The 15,289-nt window shown below is 43.0% G+C and overlaps 1 protein-coding gene across 3 annotated transcripts in view; it reads right to left on the bottom strand.

Annotated features, from left to right (window-relative positions):
• Nucleotides 1-226: 226 nt before the first annotated feature.
• The window catches only part of ABCC1 (ATP binding cassette subfamily C member 1 (ABCC1 blood group)), an 872,430-nt gene continuing 857,367 nt past the window's right edge, over nt 227-15,289 (bottom strand). For all 3 annotated transcript variants that reach the window (XM_069210194.1, XM_069210193.1, XM_069210195.1), the window contains one exon: nt 227-2,408. In XM_069210194.1, the coding sequence (XP_069066295.1) occupies nt 2,300-2,408 (109 nt within the window). In that variant the 3' untranslated portion in view covers nt 227-2,299. The remainder of the gene's footprint in view (nt 2,409-15,289) is intronic.

Raw genomic sequence — 15,289 nt, forward strand, 5'->3', positions numbered from 1 at the left:
CTGGAGGTGAGGCCGGAGCGGCAAATGGCTGATGCTCTTGAAAGATGATTAAAGCAGCAGCTAAGCAGATGTGTGCATGGCTGGACGTCTGTACACCACTGTCTGTCACTCTAAGATGTTGTCATGAGACACAGCAGCTCAGTCCCTCACACAGGGGATGACTGCACTGTCTCCAACATCACCACTCGCATCAGAACAATTTTCTGACCAGCTGGGGTACTGTGTGTTATGTTGACAGCAGGGCTTTTTATTGACTTATGGTACATACCCCTTTTGATTGCAGACTCCGAGTTAATGAGACAAATCCCCTTAGCTCATGATAGATGACATTCCATCACAGAAAGAATGACTATCATGCTGGCTAGTTCAAAATGTAAATCACACTTCCAACAAAGCAATGTCTGAAGTGGGTTATACCGAAGTTTTTTTTAAATGACCTGAGATCTAGCGGACAACTGAAGCCGTCTGTACGCCAGATATAAAAATAACGTGTTCTTATCAATAATGACATATACAATCATATTTCTGATGCTCAATTTTCCTAACATATGATTTATATACAGCCACATTTCAAATAAGTGTTTTACAAAAATGCTGAAGACCATATCTTTCTATTCCGAGGTTACAGAATTGCATAATTTACAAAAAAATAAATAACTGCATTCCAAGCAAAGAACTGATCAGATTAAACAAAAGAGAATATTACAAACTAAATAAAGAATGCTGTAAAAATCTTCATTTAGAACTACTGAAACCCTATTGCTGGCTATGTTTTTTCACCCCCAAAAAAATATTAACCTTTCCTACTATTTCCTCCTGAGTGTAAGTAAAACACAATGTTGCATATACCTGCAATTTTAAAGGCTGTTAACTAGGAACACCCTTTCTGTAACATTTTACCAATAACTCAATTTTCTTTGTATGCCTGTGTGTTTTTATAATGCTGGGCATACATCCGTTAACGCAGCAGTACATTCTATAAAGTATTTGGGTATGAAGACTCACTTGAATCAACACAGTATAAAATAACGGCTTGTCTCATTTAACTTTACAATTTTTTGTTCTAGATAATGAGGTCATTGGTGGGCATTCCACATAATATACAGTATATATAATTACATCACAACACGGACCATGTAGTACGGAATATACTCTTATCATGGCTTATTTTGGTACACAAAGCACTAGATATGAAACATATTGCACCCCTTAGTAAAAGACATGGTAGTAAAAATAAATACAATTTTTGCTCATAGAAACTGTCCTCTAAAATTGACCACGTATGTTTAAATGCAGCATTGTATAATGAGCAAACTTGAAACCTGAAACTGTAAACGTCATTACACTGAACGCATGGTGCAAGTCAATGACATTAAAAGTGCAGCATCAACATTCAGCAGTGTCAAGAAAACGCAGCTTATGTGTATTTATGTGTACGTTTTCTTAAAACAAATTCTTCCAATGCACTGACTAGTGGGATAACTTAACCCATAAACAAAATGCTTTACTCTAGATATTGTTTCCGGTTTCTACGATGATTCTACAGTTTTCAAGATACTACAAAATGTGTGTAATTAAGTTATATGAAATCATCAACTTTAAATATTCTTTTGAGATAGATAAGTGCGTTAATGCCCCAATTTCCTCCAAATTCTTTTGGAAGGACTATGTAACAGAAGAGCTAGAACGAGGCAGTGTGTTTATAAGCAACATTGTGTATTGCATTTGAACTCCTCGGTGCGCACGCAGCAGTTATGCTGTCAAGAACTGGAAAAATATGTTGTCCCTACCCCAAGACAGCACACTTCCATGAGATTATGATGAGAATTAAAGTAATGGTCACCTGAGGCTTCGTTCAGTAGAAAAATAAGTGCGCTGTCTAAGCGAGCAATATAAAAGAATCGGCACTTTGTAGGAAAACGTACACATTAATAAATAAGCCTCTGATAAACAAAGATACATGTTACGACTACAAAAGTGGTAAATAACATCTGTTCTTCTCTTTGAAGAGCATTGTTGACTGCGGTAAAGCAGATTTCACTGAAGATCACACAGTGACGACCCCAACAGTATTTTAGGTGTAACTATAATACATGGATATTTAAATAAAGCAGGCTTGCGAAAACGCAACATTGCACTGGGGTGATCCTATCAGCCTTCGCTTCGACTTCTGAAGTACCTTATTTTGGTTGGAAAAATAGAAACATACAAATTATTGTCCACGACATCGTCACTGACTCCCATGGTTTTCTTTCTCGTTGAGAAAAGAAACTAAACATAATTTTCATCTGTCAATAAGTCAAACTAAGCCAGAATCTTTGGCCATACTGTAGAAAATTCCCTTCGACTGTAGAAGGTTGGCTGGAGAATCAAACTCCACGATTTGACCTTTGTCGAGGACGATAACCCTAGAGGAAGAAAGGAAAATAATGATAACAGCTGTAATATAATTTTACTTTCACACAACTGGATGAATAACTTCATTATATATGTAAATGCTCAAGATTTTTGTCACAGCAAGTTACAGCATTTAAAATACCTGCAGCACGAAGGCCGACTGAGTACAAGGCCAAGACGAAAGCCATCGCTGGTGCCCGAGCCACCACAAAAAAAATGGCTGGCTTCCTTGTAAGCGCAAGAGAACTGGTTAAGTGAACGTCGCAAACCCTAGGACTGTTAAGGCACATTTGTATATATAAAAAAAAAAAAAATAGTACATTGTGGTATTATTTTACATGTATCCCAAAAAAAGTCTTTAATCCTATTCTTCCTGTGACGGGTATTTGAGTTTTTTTTTGGTATAGTGACAGCAAGCCAGAGAGAAAAATACTGAAAAAATGCATATGTATAGTGTGTCATGAAATGCACTAATGGCAGTAGGCCCCTATTTTAGGGCGACGCAGAGTTAGAGTATTAAAGTAGGGTCTACAATCGTTACAACTTCTATATTTCCTCAGTGTTCAGGACTACATTTAAATATTAACTTCACCGATAACCCTCAACAGACCTCAGTGGGAGGCAAACAAAAAAGTAACATTGAAAAAAAAGATATAACAATTGACTTACTTTGGTAATGCTTTTCCTAAAGGATACTCTAAGTACAGGTTCCTTCAAGCACCAGACTGAACCATGAACATTTCAGCAACATTATTTATTATGTCAGGCAGGTGGCATGGTTGATTCCATATAAGGGCCACGCTTGCACAAAGACATTGCTTTCTTTCTTGACACTCGCCCGCATCCTCAAAACCCAAAAACCAATTACCTAACTCAGTGTGCAGTTCGGTAACCTTGGACATGTTAGATGAAAAATAGATCATTCCACAGGACAGGGAAGCAAGAGGGCGGTGATGAATTTGTGGTTGGATAGAGAATCCACCAGAAAAAGCGTGACTGAAGATTAGTAAATTATACTTTCGTTGTATACTTCTAACTGCATATTCCTCACCAACAGAAATGACAGCCAGCCCAGTAAACCCCAAAAGACGAAAGGGGATAACAAGTAACCTTCAACAGTGCCCACTGCAAGGGCTTGCTGGGCCACAGACAAATCCAACAACAATATATCTGACAGTCTGGGGTACAACAAGTTAATATGAGTGCCACACGAAGCCACAAGTTTGTCCCAGTATCTGGCATAAACAGACTTAGACGAACCCGCCTAGCTGCAAAGATGACATCCTCTACTTTTGGAGGAAGATCAAGTGCAGTCAACTGCCACCCCGAAACACCATGTATGGAGGTGTAGATGGTGCAGGCTCTTCTCTGCAACAGAAGATTATCCCGAAGAAGGCAGCCTGATCAGTGGACAGATGCTGATGCCCAGAAGCTCCCAGTACCACAATGACCTGGCCCACTCCAAAGCCACTAGAATGACTTGGGCCTGGTCATCGTTAATCATCTTCAGAACTCTGGGCAGAAGAGGTAGCAGTGGGAAGACATACAGGTGCCTTGTTCTCCACTCTATCTGGAATGAGTTTGAGTGATAGTCTTTTTAGGAACTACAGTATGCAAAAATACTGAGTGCCAGTGTGTGGAGGTGACAAAAAGGATTCATATAGGGTTGGTCCCAACTGGTGGAAGATGCCATGAGCCTACTTGAGATGTAACCACCATGAGTTATCCACCAGGCCCCACCAGCTGAGTTTGTACGGCCTGGCATTGAAAGATCCCTCCAGGCATTTCAGGACGAGGGAAATGCACTGACGCTCTAGAAATGAGGGCCTCCTGGCACAGGACATAGGAGCCCACTCTGCCCTCCTTGTTGCAAAAACACATCAATCAATAGACTTTGTGGTGGTGGTGGTGTCAATAAAAACCTGAACCAGCTTCCCCTTGATCAACAACACAGGCTTTCAGTGCCGGGCAAATGACGCGCAACTCCAACAGTTTGATGTGGAGACAGATATCTACAGGAGACCAGAGTCCTCTGATATCTAACTCTTCCAGATGCCCTTCCCATCAGTCACCAACATCAACTGTGTGTGGTGTAAGAGGGCAGGGTCTGAATCCCCTCCAAATGTGGTTCAGCAGCACCCCCTCTGCCCCCAAGAGACTTCAAGCTTAACTGCAGAGCCTGTAAATGCCAACTGGCACAGTCAACAAGAAAGATGCAGGAGCCAAATGACCCAGTAGTCTCACAGCCACTCTGACCAAGACCTAGGAATGAGGTGGAAACATCAGAATCTTAGCTCTAATGTCCTGGGCTCCATGTGAGGGAGGGTAACTGCTCTGTATCGAGGATGACTCCAATGAAAAGGAGTCTCTGCGAAGGGGTCAAGTGTGACTATGACATATTGATATTGAACCCCAATGAAATCAGGTGGCTTCCCGTTATCTGAAGATGGTCCACGGCTGACTGTGGTGAGCCCACCTTCAACAGTCAGTTCTTCAGTTAGGGGAAAACAGGTCCGACCTCCAAAAGTATGCTGCAACCATCCCAATCACTTTCACAAACACCAATGATGAGGCTGAAGCAGAGCACAGCAAATTGAAAGTGCTCCTGGCCCCTCTTTAACAGCGAGTAGAGTCTGTGGGAGTGCAGGACAGGTATATGAAATTAAGAGTCCTGCTAATCCAAAGCCACCATCCAGCTATCCGGATCCAGGGCAGACAGAATCTGGGAGATCATGAACATCTTTGTCCTCAAGCAAGTCAGTGTTCAGAGGCTCTAAATCTAAAATGAAACGAACACCTTTGTCCTTCTTTGGCATGATGAAATAGCAGAATTAACTGCCTGTCCCTATTTCCAGGGCTGGAACCCTCTTCTGTGGCTATTTGGTCAACCAAGCCTGCCTCTCGGAGTAAAATGGACTGGTGCTACTGTGACCCTCTTTAAATGGCCAGGAGGTGTGGTAGATCTGTTGGATGTTATGTTTCGCCACCCTTAGGAGAAATATCAAAGTCAGTCTTTCACACAAGGTGGTCATGCGCCACTAAAGTGAAATGCAAACAGCTTGGTGGCTGATGCTGCAGGGCTAGGGATTGGGTAGTGCGTTGGCCCTGATGGCTTGAATGACTGTCAGCTTGATTCCCGACCCTGAAAGCACTGGGGTGCCTGCTGTGGTGGCTGTGGCCTTGCCAATACACCAAACCTCTGAATTACCCTCAAGAAGAACAAAACTGTTGACAATACTGTCTCCCAGGGATGGAAAGGTGGGGGCCTGGCTTTATTTAAAACATTCCAACACAGAACTAGCCTTCTTGTCACACAGATGAGATCCATCAAATAGCTTGTTCATCAGAGAGGCTTGTTTTTCACCAGAGAAGCCTGTTGCTCTCATCCAGGAGTGTGGCTGAAGCACCACTCTATTACCGACTGCTTTGTCTAGTTGGTTATCTCCAGCCCAGAATGGATAATATATTTTGAGGCATCCTGATCTTCTGAATGGTTTGGGTCATAATCGCCTGAAATTCCCAGGGGATTGTCAGCAAGATCTGGTCAACCATGTACCATAAAGCACAGAATATTCCCTTAAACAGCTAGTTTGCTAACACAAATCCTAAACTGGAAGAGGAAAACATCTGCTTCCTGAATGCCTCGATTTGGCAAACTGCTGGTACACTGGTGGGAAGGAACAGGGCTTAGACCAGGTGCCTGGAAGGGTGTCAAGTCAATGCTTTGTTAAATGGAGCTAATGATTTAGATAAAGTTTGTCCAGGTTGCAGAACGTTTGTCAGTACATTACATCTGACTTTCAAGGATGGAAGGAGTAATCTGTGGTTATAAGTATCTATAACATGCTTTGGTATAAAGGCTACTTGAATTTTATCTTCAACAAATAGATTTTGCAAACACTCTTTGCAAAAGAAGGTTGTCACCTGGCCCAGGAAAGATGTTAGATCCTGAAAAGCAGCTAAAGATTAACAATGCACTTGAAAGGTTACATGAGCTCAAGAAAAACAAAGTTTGACTGAGGGCCAATAGGAAGGCTCCTAAAACAGGAGTTTAATGAGAATTTAAAAAAAACATTTTACCCACTACGATACAAAATAAAGTACAGAATTAGATTTGAAATAGGACAGTATTTTGAACCCTTGCTTCAGGAGTGTGGCCAAGCACTTGCACTCAAACTATCTCAGTGGTTTGGACAGCATACATAAGCTTAATCAGCAAAGAGAAGCAACACCACTTGAAAATATCAGCCAGAAAACAGGAGCTGTTCTACTTACTCCATTTTACAGAAGTTCTGTTTGTGAGTAAAATGCACATTTGACTTAAGTAGAGTTGGAATTTCAGAAGCATCACATCAAAAATCGAATGGGTAAAACTGTTCTCTTGATAAAAGAAAGACTTCTCTGCCACATAGTCAAACTTTCACAGGCATATATTGTGAACAATGTTAGCTTGCAACAATGCTACAGGCTTAGCTAGTGTCTATGTATCCTGTTTGAGCCAAAACAAAGTTGGTTCATTACTAGCTTTGCACTCTAAGACTTTATTTAAGATTTACAATTTATTATAAAATTACAATACGTTAAGGTATAGGTAGGCTTTTTCAGTTTTCTTCAAGTTTGACTTTCCTCAGGACTGCTTCACCTGTTTGATTTTCAAATAAGTACAACATATTTGTACACTGTAGCTAAGCTTCGTAAATTGAACAGGGTACTGAAGCATCAAACTAACATTCGCCAACCCATATTTAATTGTTAGCAGATAAAATGATTTTCTACTGACCAAGCTACTGTAATATGTTGAATCCATATGAATGACTGTCCCGTGGGAGCAATAGTTTTGTCTCACATCAAAACTTATTCTCTACTGTAGTCTCAGTCCCATAAGTAAAGAACCAGCTCTCTTTCTGTTGGAACACCAGATTTCTCTCTCAGGCATCTGAAAGGATTGAAGGATTTTTCCAGCAGTAACAAATCAGTGCAGCCACAGGGATCCGCTATAACCTCCCACAGCCTTGGAAGTGACGGACCAAACCCATAAACACCACTGCGGGCTGACAGTTTCTGCATTATTTTTCCGCACCTCAGAGATGCAAATTAACTCTGTCAAATTGCAAGTAATAGTGTACCAGATCCTAACTTGAGATCTTTTTAAATGTGCAGATGTCCACTCCACAAAACGGGGAGGACACTGAGGAATCTGTGGTCACAATATCCACCAATAACAGTGTTATGACAGAAACGTCCTATGCATGGTTATGGACGTATACCTTGACCTGAGTGCCCAACGTTATTGTTGTCTACAACCCTAATGCAGATTTTTGTTGACACAGGCAAAAACAGATGAGCGCCTCAGCCATGACATATGTCTGTCTCACAGATTACCGTCTTGTTGGAACAGGAAGGGCGCCCAAAGCAATAACTTCATAGTGGTGGGAGGCTCCTGCCTTCAACAGAAGCTGAGCAGCACGAGCACAATCACCATGTTGTAATTAGTAGGAATGAATAAGTCCTTTTTAACTTGTGTCACTGGAGTAAAGCCGACCAGCTGCCTCACCTTTTTGAAGTTCCGCTGCTGTGTATTTACCTCACCTTTGGCCTACATTGGATAGATGTAAAGTGCTGTGCAGGAGTCGTGACACTGTGCTGGATATATGTGTGTGCCTCAGAAGGGTACTGTACAGGTATAGAGCTGAGCTGAGCTGTGCAGTGATTACACAGTGAGTGCATGTATTGAGTGTATACATACCTGCCAGGAAGAGTACATTACATGAGGACTGCAGTGCTTTGCAGTGAGTACAAAGAATGCATCTACTGGGCGTATGCTAACTTGCAATAAGTACAAGACATGAAGGGTGAACTGCTTTGCAGCACGCACATGGGTGAATGTGTGTTCTAGTACAGCGTGTACTTTTAAGCGGCACAAACTGGCCCAATGCAGAAAGTTTACAGTAGTGAGCAGTGCGTGCAGAGTGAATGTGAGTGGTGAATGTATGTCTTGGGGTGCACAATGCATGGAGGTAACAGTACTGGTTGGAGTGTATGCTGTGTACATACACTGAATACAAGTGTGCTTACAATGGTACATTACATGGGGACCCTGGATCCATTTTGGGAAGTTCAGGCCTGCCTGCTGAAAACATGAGGAGTGGAGGAAACCCCCCAAGACAGATATGCATTCCTGCATTCTTGTAAGCTGGAAAGGACACACTGGAAGAAGGAAGAGAGATTCCCCCCGTACACTTCAAAATGATTCACTTTAATTCAGTGATAGATCACAAGGAAATGACCTGGGCACATCTCAGGAAGGAGACTGGAATGATAAGGAAATTATGAAGAGTAGGCCCGGAAGCGAGAGATTAACCCTTTGATGTATATAGCACTGTGGCTGATATCCAGATGTTAACTCTAGCCACTCCTATGGCTTGTGTTGTGGGTCTATCAACTTCAGAGACTCTCCTGCTGTAACATACAGCCTTTCAAGATTAAGAAGAGAGCGAAAAGTGTACACTCACAAGAAGGAGAACCCCAACATAAAACATTTTCAAGACCCAGACCCTAAATTACATTTGGTGTCTGGAAATGGACCACATGAAAGGGAGTTTGAGACCCCAACATCTGTCATCTGCCAAGCAGACAGATGGGCTGTGTTGGGAGGGGAAGCCCTGCAAGACTTCTGCCTGTGACCAGGACTGTGGGGCCAAGGTCCGCTAGTCCCCCTGCTGGGTGAGGGGACATCACCCAGGGAAACCAGGTCCACCTGTCCTTGTGCCTTGAGCACAATCACCCAAAGAAAGCAAACCCACCAGCCCCAGGGCAGCAGCGCATGCCTGCTTGCCTGCCTAGACCAGTGTGCCCTGTGAGGAAGAGGTGGCGGCTGGAGCGAGAAGGGTCCAGTGGGGAGCCCTACCAAGAGGACTCCCAGTGCAAGATGTGAGGAAACAGCTGTGCAGAGATCAGGTCACTGCCTTGTGCCAGAGTAAATCAGAAAACCCCTTATGCCAGGAGAGAGCAGCAACTTGATACATCAGGAGGGGTTGCCAGTACCAAGAATTGCCAACAGGACTTCGCTGAGTCACTGGGATCCAGTTGGGAGCCCAAATATTAACCCTCCCCCCCGCCACCCACGTGGGGAACAAATGAACTTACCACACTAACGGAAACCTGGAATACCTCCAATTACTGTTGAGGCTGGCAGCGCCACTCGGGAGTGAGTCTGTGCCTGACAGGTACTGCCACATGTCCCGTGAGCAGCCCGACTTGGCTGAGCAGGATTAGAGCATTGCAAATGCCCGTAGTTGGGGCACCTGCTGAAATGCTGAACACTTTTGTGCTACTGGAGTGGGAAAGACTTGATTAGGGCCTGTCGGACCCTGGGGAACTCGCTGCTGAAGGTGCTGCTACATTGTAGACCCTTGGCTATTTCCTGCGGCTCAAAGAGGACTCCAAGTAAAGCTTTCTAGTGAGCATTCCCTAGATGTGGCCACCAGTGAATGGAAAATAACCCCGATCACATTGCAAGGAAGCAGGTGGGACAAGGATTTGTCAGATGAACATTACAGCCTCGACCACCAGGGGATCGTTTAGTTGTCAACAAGTGTTGTATACTTCTTTGAAGGCATAGTTAGAACTAAAATACTTATTTTTCAACTAAAAATAAGAATTTGACAGGACATGGATTGATTGACATTACTGAGTACACTTTGATTTTGGAGTCGTGTTCACTAATTTATATCTACACTTTCCCCCATCTGAGGAAGCCTTTGAATGCTCGTCCAGAGCTACCACTATGAGTCAAGGGCAGAAATGTACTTGGCCTAGTTGCTCAAGGTCCATAGTAGGTAGGGCCATGCGACATCAGGAGTAAAAGGTCTCAACCACCACAGTAGCACTCTGAATGTGTCTCTGACAATAACTTTATTCTGATGGATACCTCTAACCACAGACCTCTCAGCTTAATCATATATACCAAATCAGTAATTCCCAAAAGGTGGATAGTCAGAGGAGGGACTATAACCAAAATGTCCTGCAGGACCAAATGGGTAAAATATCCCTCTCTACAGAACTGGTTGTCAAGGTAGTAGTGCTTGGTGAATGTGTGCACATACAACCATGTTGCAGCCTAATAATGTCTAACAAAGTAACATCCCTCGTTAATGCCATGGTGGCAGCCTTAGACCTCATTGAATAAACCCAGAAGACAGCAAGGGTCTCAGGGGACATGTAACCCTTTTTGGGCAGGGCATAACTTTTTATACCCACAACAGTTCATCTTGACAGAGTCCTCTTCTGTACATCCTTTTCCTTTTGAGCACCAGCAAAGCCATTAAGAGCTGTTCATCAACCCAAACAGTCCTTCTGCATTCAAAGGAAAAGCTTAAGGCTCACTTCGTGTAAAGTAGAAGTCGCTTCGCTCCTTTCTAAGCATGAGACAGAGAATAAAGTCAGTACAGACATCGACTGTTCGATGTGAAAGAACAATATCACATTAAGTAGAAAGGAGGCACAGGTCGTCAGCACCTATTTGCCTGAAAGGGTGGTAGTGTCAGAAGGCGGAAATGATCACGCCTACAGTTCACTAACCTAACACATAAAACTTATTGCAATGACGAATACTGTCTTAATAGTTAAAAACAGTAAAGAACAAGCACATAGGCTCAAATGACATGTCCATGAGGAATGTCAGAATCAAGTTAAGGCTCGAAGGAAGACTTATGAAAAGTTCCCAAGGGGTTTAGGAGATGGTTTAACGTATGTCAGATCCTTCACGATGTGTACAAATGGAAAAATGTATGCGCTTCATTAAGACTGGATGCAATGTAACTTTAAGAATAGGAGTGTTCGTTACAGTGTTTAATGGCAGGACATTGATTCTTTAGGAATGTTTAGGCACAGTAATCGTCGTTACTAAAATCCTGATACCGGAGCTTTAAAAAAGGAACACACTTCCCATTCTTAGTGAAGGAGGATGGCATCATGGAGGTGGGGCCGGCCCTGGAATGAGAAACTGATCAGGGTTCAGCTGTGAATCTGCTCGCCACTACACAGTAACATGGAATGAACAGTGAACTGAATGCACATGAGGTGAACCATTCTCCAGAAATGAGAACTAAAGTAGTGCCTGGGGGTCCAGGGACCTTGCGGACAGCCACAAAGGAATAGTTTGTGGCTTATCATGGCCAATGTGAGTATTACCCCCAGGAAAATCCATCACAGAACAGTGCTTAGAAGTAGGGTCTGCACCTATATGATTTGGCAACAGAGGGCACCAAAGCAATAAAGGTACAGCAAGATTAGGTGTTTTACAGTTTCTACAGAAAAACATTCTCTTAGCGGTGTTTGCTTTGCTTATAACTGTTTTTTTTTTTTTTTTACTAAAACCGGAACCACCTACAAATACCTTACCAGAAAAATGTGCCTGCATATGGCTGAGATCATGGTCCCTAAGACGTCCAGCAAGAATATGCTTTGGCGGGAACAGAACGGTACAGGTACCTGCAGCTGCGGCATGCACTCTGTCGGTATGTCCCGGAGAACGATCAACTGCCGGAATCAGCCCCTTTAGAGGACCGCCTTCTGACACAACCTCTGGAGAAAAAGGTCATATCTCTGTTGTATAAGTAATTGCTGTACAATTCCCCAGATATGATGAAAACGCGGCGTGCCAAATGGGAAGTAGAGCTGGGAGCAGTGAATGATGAGGACTGGGTGGAGGCGAGGCAAGGTCCCAGGCAATTAGCGTGCGGTTCAGACTGGTCTAGCTGCGGATTCTGCACAGGGCATATTACTCCAGGGTTATAATGTACAAGATGGGGAGGGCAGAGACCTTGCAGTGTCTGAGACGATGTGGGCTGGACGGTACATTTAATCACATTATATGGACATGCCCCATGACACAGACTTACTGGCAGGGGGTTGTCGGGGTGGTGGCCCGGGTTATGGGGAGGGCAGTCCAGTTGGATTCCAAGTTGCTTCTACTCAACATAGTGGGGAAGGCACACTGGTTGAAACATCAGTAACTATGGTTGGCCATAGCAGTAATGGTAGCTAAGCGCAATATAGCGCGGGTGTGGGGGGCTGAGTCTCCACTCAGTATCCAGGAATGGCAGACCGATCTAGACTGGTGACGAAGTGCAGAAAAAGTAATTACCAGAGCAGGGGTTGCCCGGGGAAGTGGAAGAACATTTGGGGAGCCTACAGAAGTAAGACGTGATCTCTGTTGGGGACTGCACAGTTGGGTGAAGGGACATTGGTCCGGCAATACCAGACTGTCACCTGGGGGATTCCTGATCGAAATGCTATACTTTTGATATTTGTCACCTATTGTAAACTGTTTCTGAGTTGTTTGTACGCAAAGTGTCCTTTATTGTCGCTACATTGTACAATGGCTGTTTCATTGCTTAATAAAAAGATTTAAAAAATAAATTAAAAAAAAAAAAAAAAAAAAAAGATTAGGCCACAAACGTTTCCCACCATCTGGAATAAACAGAATGGTTAAAGAATATCAGGTTACAAACATTAAGTCTACTACCTCCAATCTGCTCAGATGTCATTGTTCAATGTTGATGAATGGAGTTTAGGTTGTGGACGGCTGGGTGCAGCAACCACGCCTGTTGCTGAGACATAAGATTCCCTGGAAAGGGTAGCCCAACTGCATTCCAAATGGTCCAGATATCTGGGCGCAATACTTTATGTACTGCTCTTGGAAATATTTTGTAGAAGAGGCTAGGACCAGCAAGCACATCACAGTGCTGTTTTTGAAGTGTAGCAGAGTGGAGTCTGTCTTGTCTCTGAACATGAGGTGGCCATCAAAGAGCATGCTCAAAAGGGCTGCCTGGATATCTCCTGAAAATCCTGTGGAACACAACCAAGTGGGGCAATATAGTGCAACTCTGAAGCTTATCGGTTAAGCAGGTGTCCTCGGTATTCAGGCTGCACTTTAAGGATTTTTTTGGCAGAGTACAAACTATCCTCGATCAGATTGGAGAAAGGCTTTTTCATGTGGTGAGCTAAACTGATGAAGTTCAGTTTTGCCAGCTGCCACAGGGTGTGGAAGGCACCAGGGTTTCACAGTCTACGCTGTCTGAAGAAAAGAAACGACTTATCACCACACAGAACTAGTCTCAAACTCTGACAGAAGGAGCTACAGAAAATGTATATGGGTTAAACTTTGCAGACAAAACTGACCATTTGGTGCCGGATTTAGAGCTTGGCAGGTAGATACTCCATTAGAAATGTTATGGATATTCCATCCTCCCTATTACAAGTCTGATGGCAAAAATGCACTTGTGATAAGTCTGACAAGATATAATTCATGTTTGTGATGCATGGTCCATCACCAGACTAAATCAGGCCCCAGGTTTTCTACGGAGGAATGAGATAGTAATAATTTCGGATCACAAGGTAAAGGTATGCATTGCCTAACTATGTGTCATGAAGTGCACTGCCAAATCCAAGAATAGTTTTGTCCTGCAGTTAAGAATAGGCACTAACTGTGGCTCATTGAAGGGCAGCAGAAATTGTGATGGCAGAGGGGGCATGCAGTATTCCAGTTAAACTTTCAGATTTTGCTTTTATGGTAGCCAAGGTTAATTCCAGTGCTTCTGCTGCTTTTCTTACCGTCTAAGTAAATGAAGAGACTTCCTGTGAAGAAAACGCCGGTGAGCAAAGGATGTTGCTTTCTGGGAATGTGTTGAGGTTGCATGTATTTTCTAACTCCAAGTAAAGATCAGAATATGAATTTTAAGATGGGAGAAGTCTATCCACCTCTGAATGATCCTCTTTTACGTGACCATAGTCTTTAAGGAATGGCAAGAGCATCATAACTAAAACCAAACAGTGCCTCGTCCTGGGTAAGTCTTTGGGCACTAGAGGGCACTCTACCAGAGATTCATCAGCAAATCTAGGACATATCTTTTCTTTTAGCCCTTGGATAACATATACTGTATTCGAAGGTGGTAGCAGATATGAAATCTCTGTAAGGGTAGTGCCAGTGATGACATTACATGCCGCGCCAAACACATGGGGGTTGGTGCAACAGAGGTCAATGGCCGCACTGTAGGTGAGACTCAGGTGGGAGTCTGCAGATTTTCACAGTCCGAGACTGTTGGAGTTTGAGCCACTGAAAACAAACCTACAGAATGGGACACCTCTTGTGAAGTGGTCAAGCAGTTAACAGCCTGGCTGGAAAATATTTTGCATGGCCTACCAGAGTGGCTTAAAAGTGCTCTGGGTCGGTCGATGGGATTGTAAATTCCAACTTCACCTTCTTCAAATTCTGAATCAGCTCAGATGACGAGAAAGATTAGAAGCAAGGAAATGCTCCTAACAGTCTCAGGAGTGAGAGAGCTTACTTGAGGAAGAACAGGACCTCTCCTTATACAGGGAGTGCAGAATTATTAGGCAAGTTGTATTTTTGAGGATTAATTTTATTATTGAACAACAACCATGTTCTCAATGAACCCAAAAAACTCATTAATATCAAAGCTGAATATTTTTGGAAGTAGTTTCTAGTTTCTTTTTAGTTTTAGCTATGTTAGGGGGATATCTGTGTGTGCAGATGACTATTACTGTGCATAATTATTAGGCAACTTAACAAAAAAAAATATATACCCATTTCAATTATTTATTATTACCAGTGAAACCAATATAACATCTCAACATTCACAAATATACATTTCTGACATTCAAAAACAAAACAAAAACAAATCAGTGACCAATATAGCCACCTTTCTTTGCAAGGACACTCAAAAGCCTGCCATCCACGGATTCTGTCAGTGTTTTGATCTGTTCACCATCAACATTGCGTGCAGCAGCAACCACAGCCTCCCAGACACTGTTCAGAGAGGTGTACTGTTTTCCCTCCTTGTAAATCTCACATTTGATGATGGACCAC

This window comes from Pleurodeles waltl, chromosome 10, assembly GCF_031143425.1.
Source record: "Pleurodeles waltl isolate 20211129_DDA chromosome 10, aPleWal1.hap1.20221129, whole genome shotgun sequence".
Classification (NCBI taxonomy): Eukaryota; Metazoa; Chordata; class Amphibia; order Caudata; family Salamandridae; genus Pleurodeles; species Pleurodeles waltl.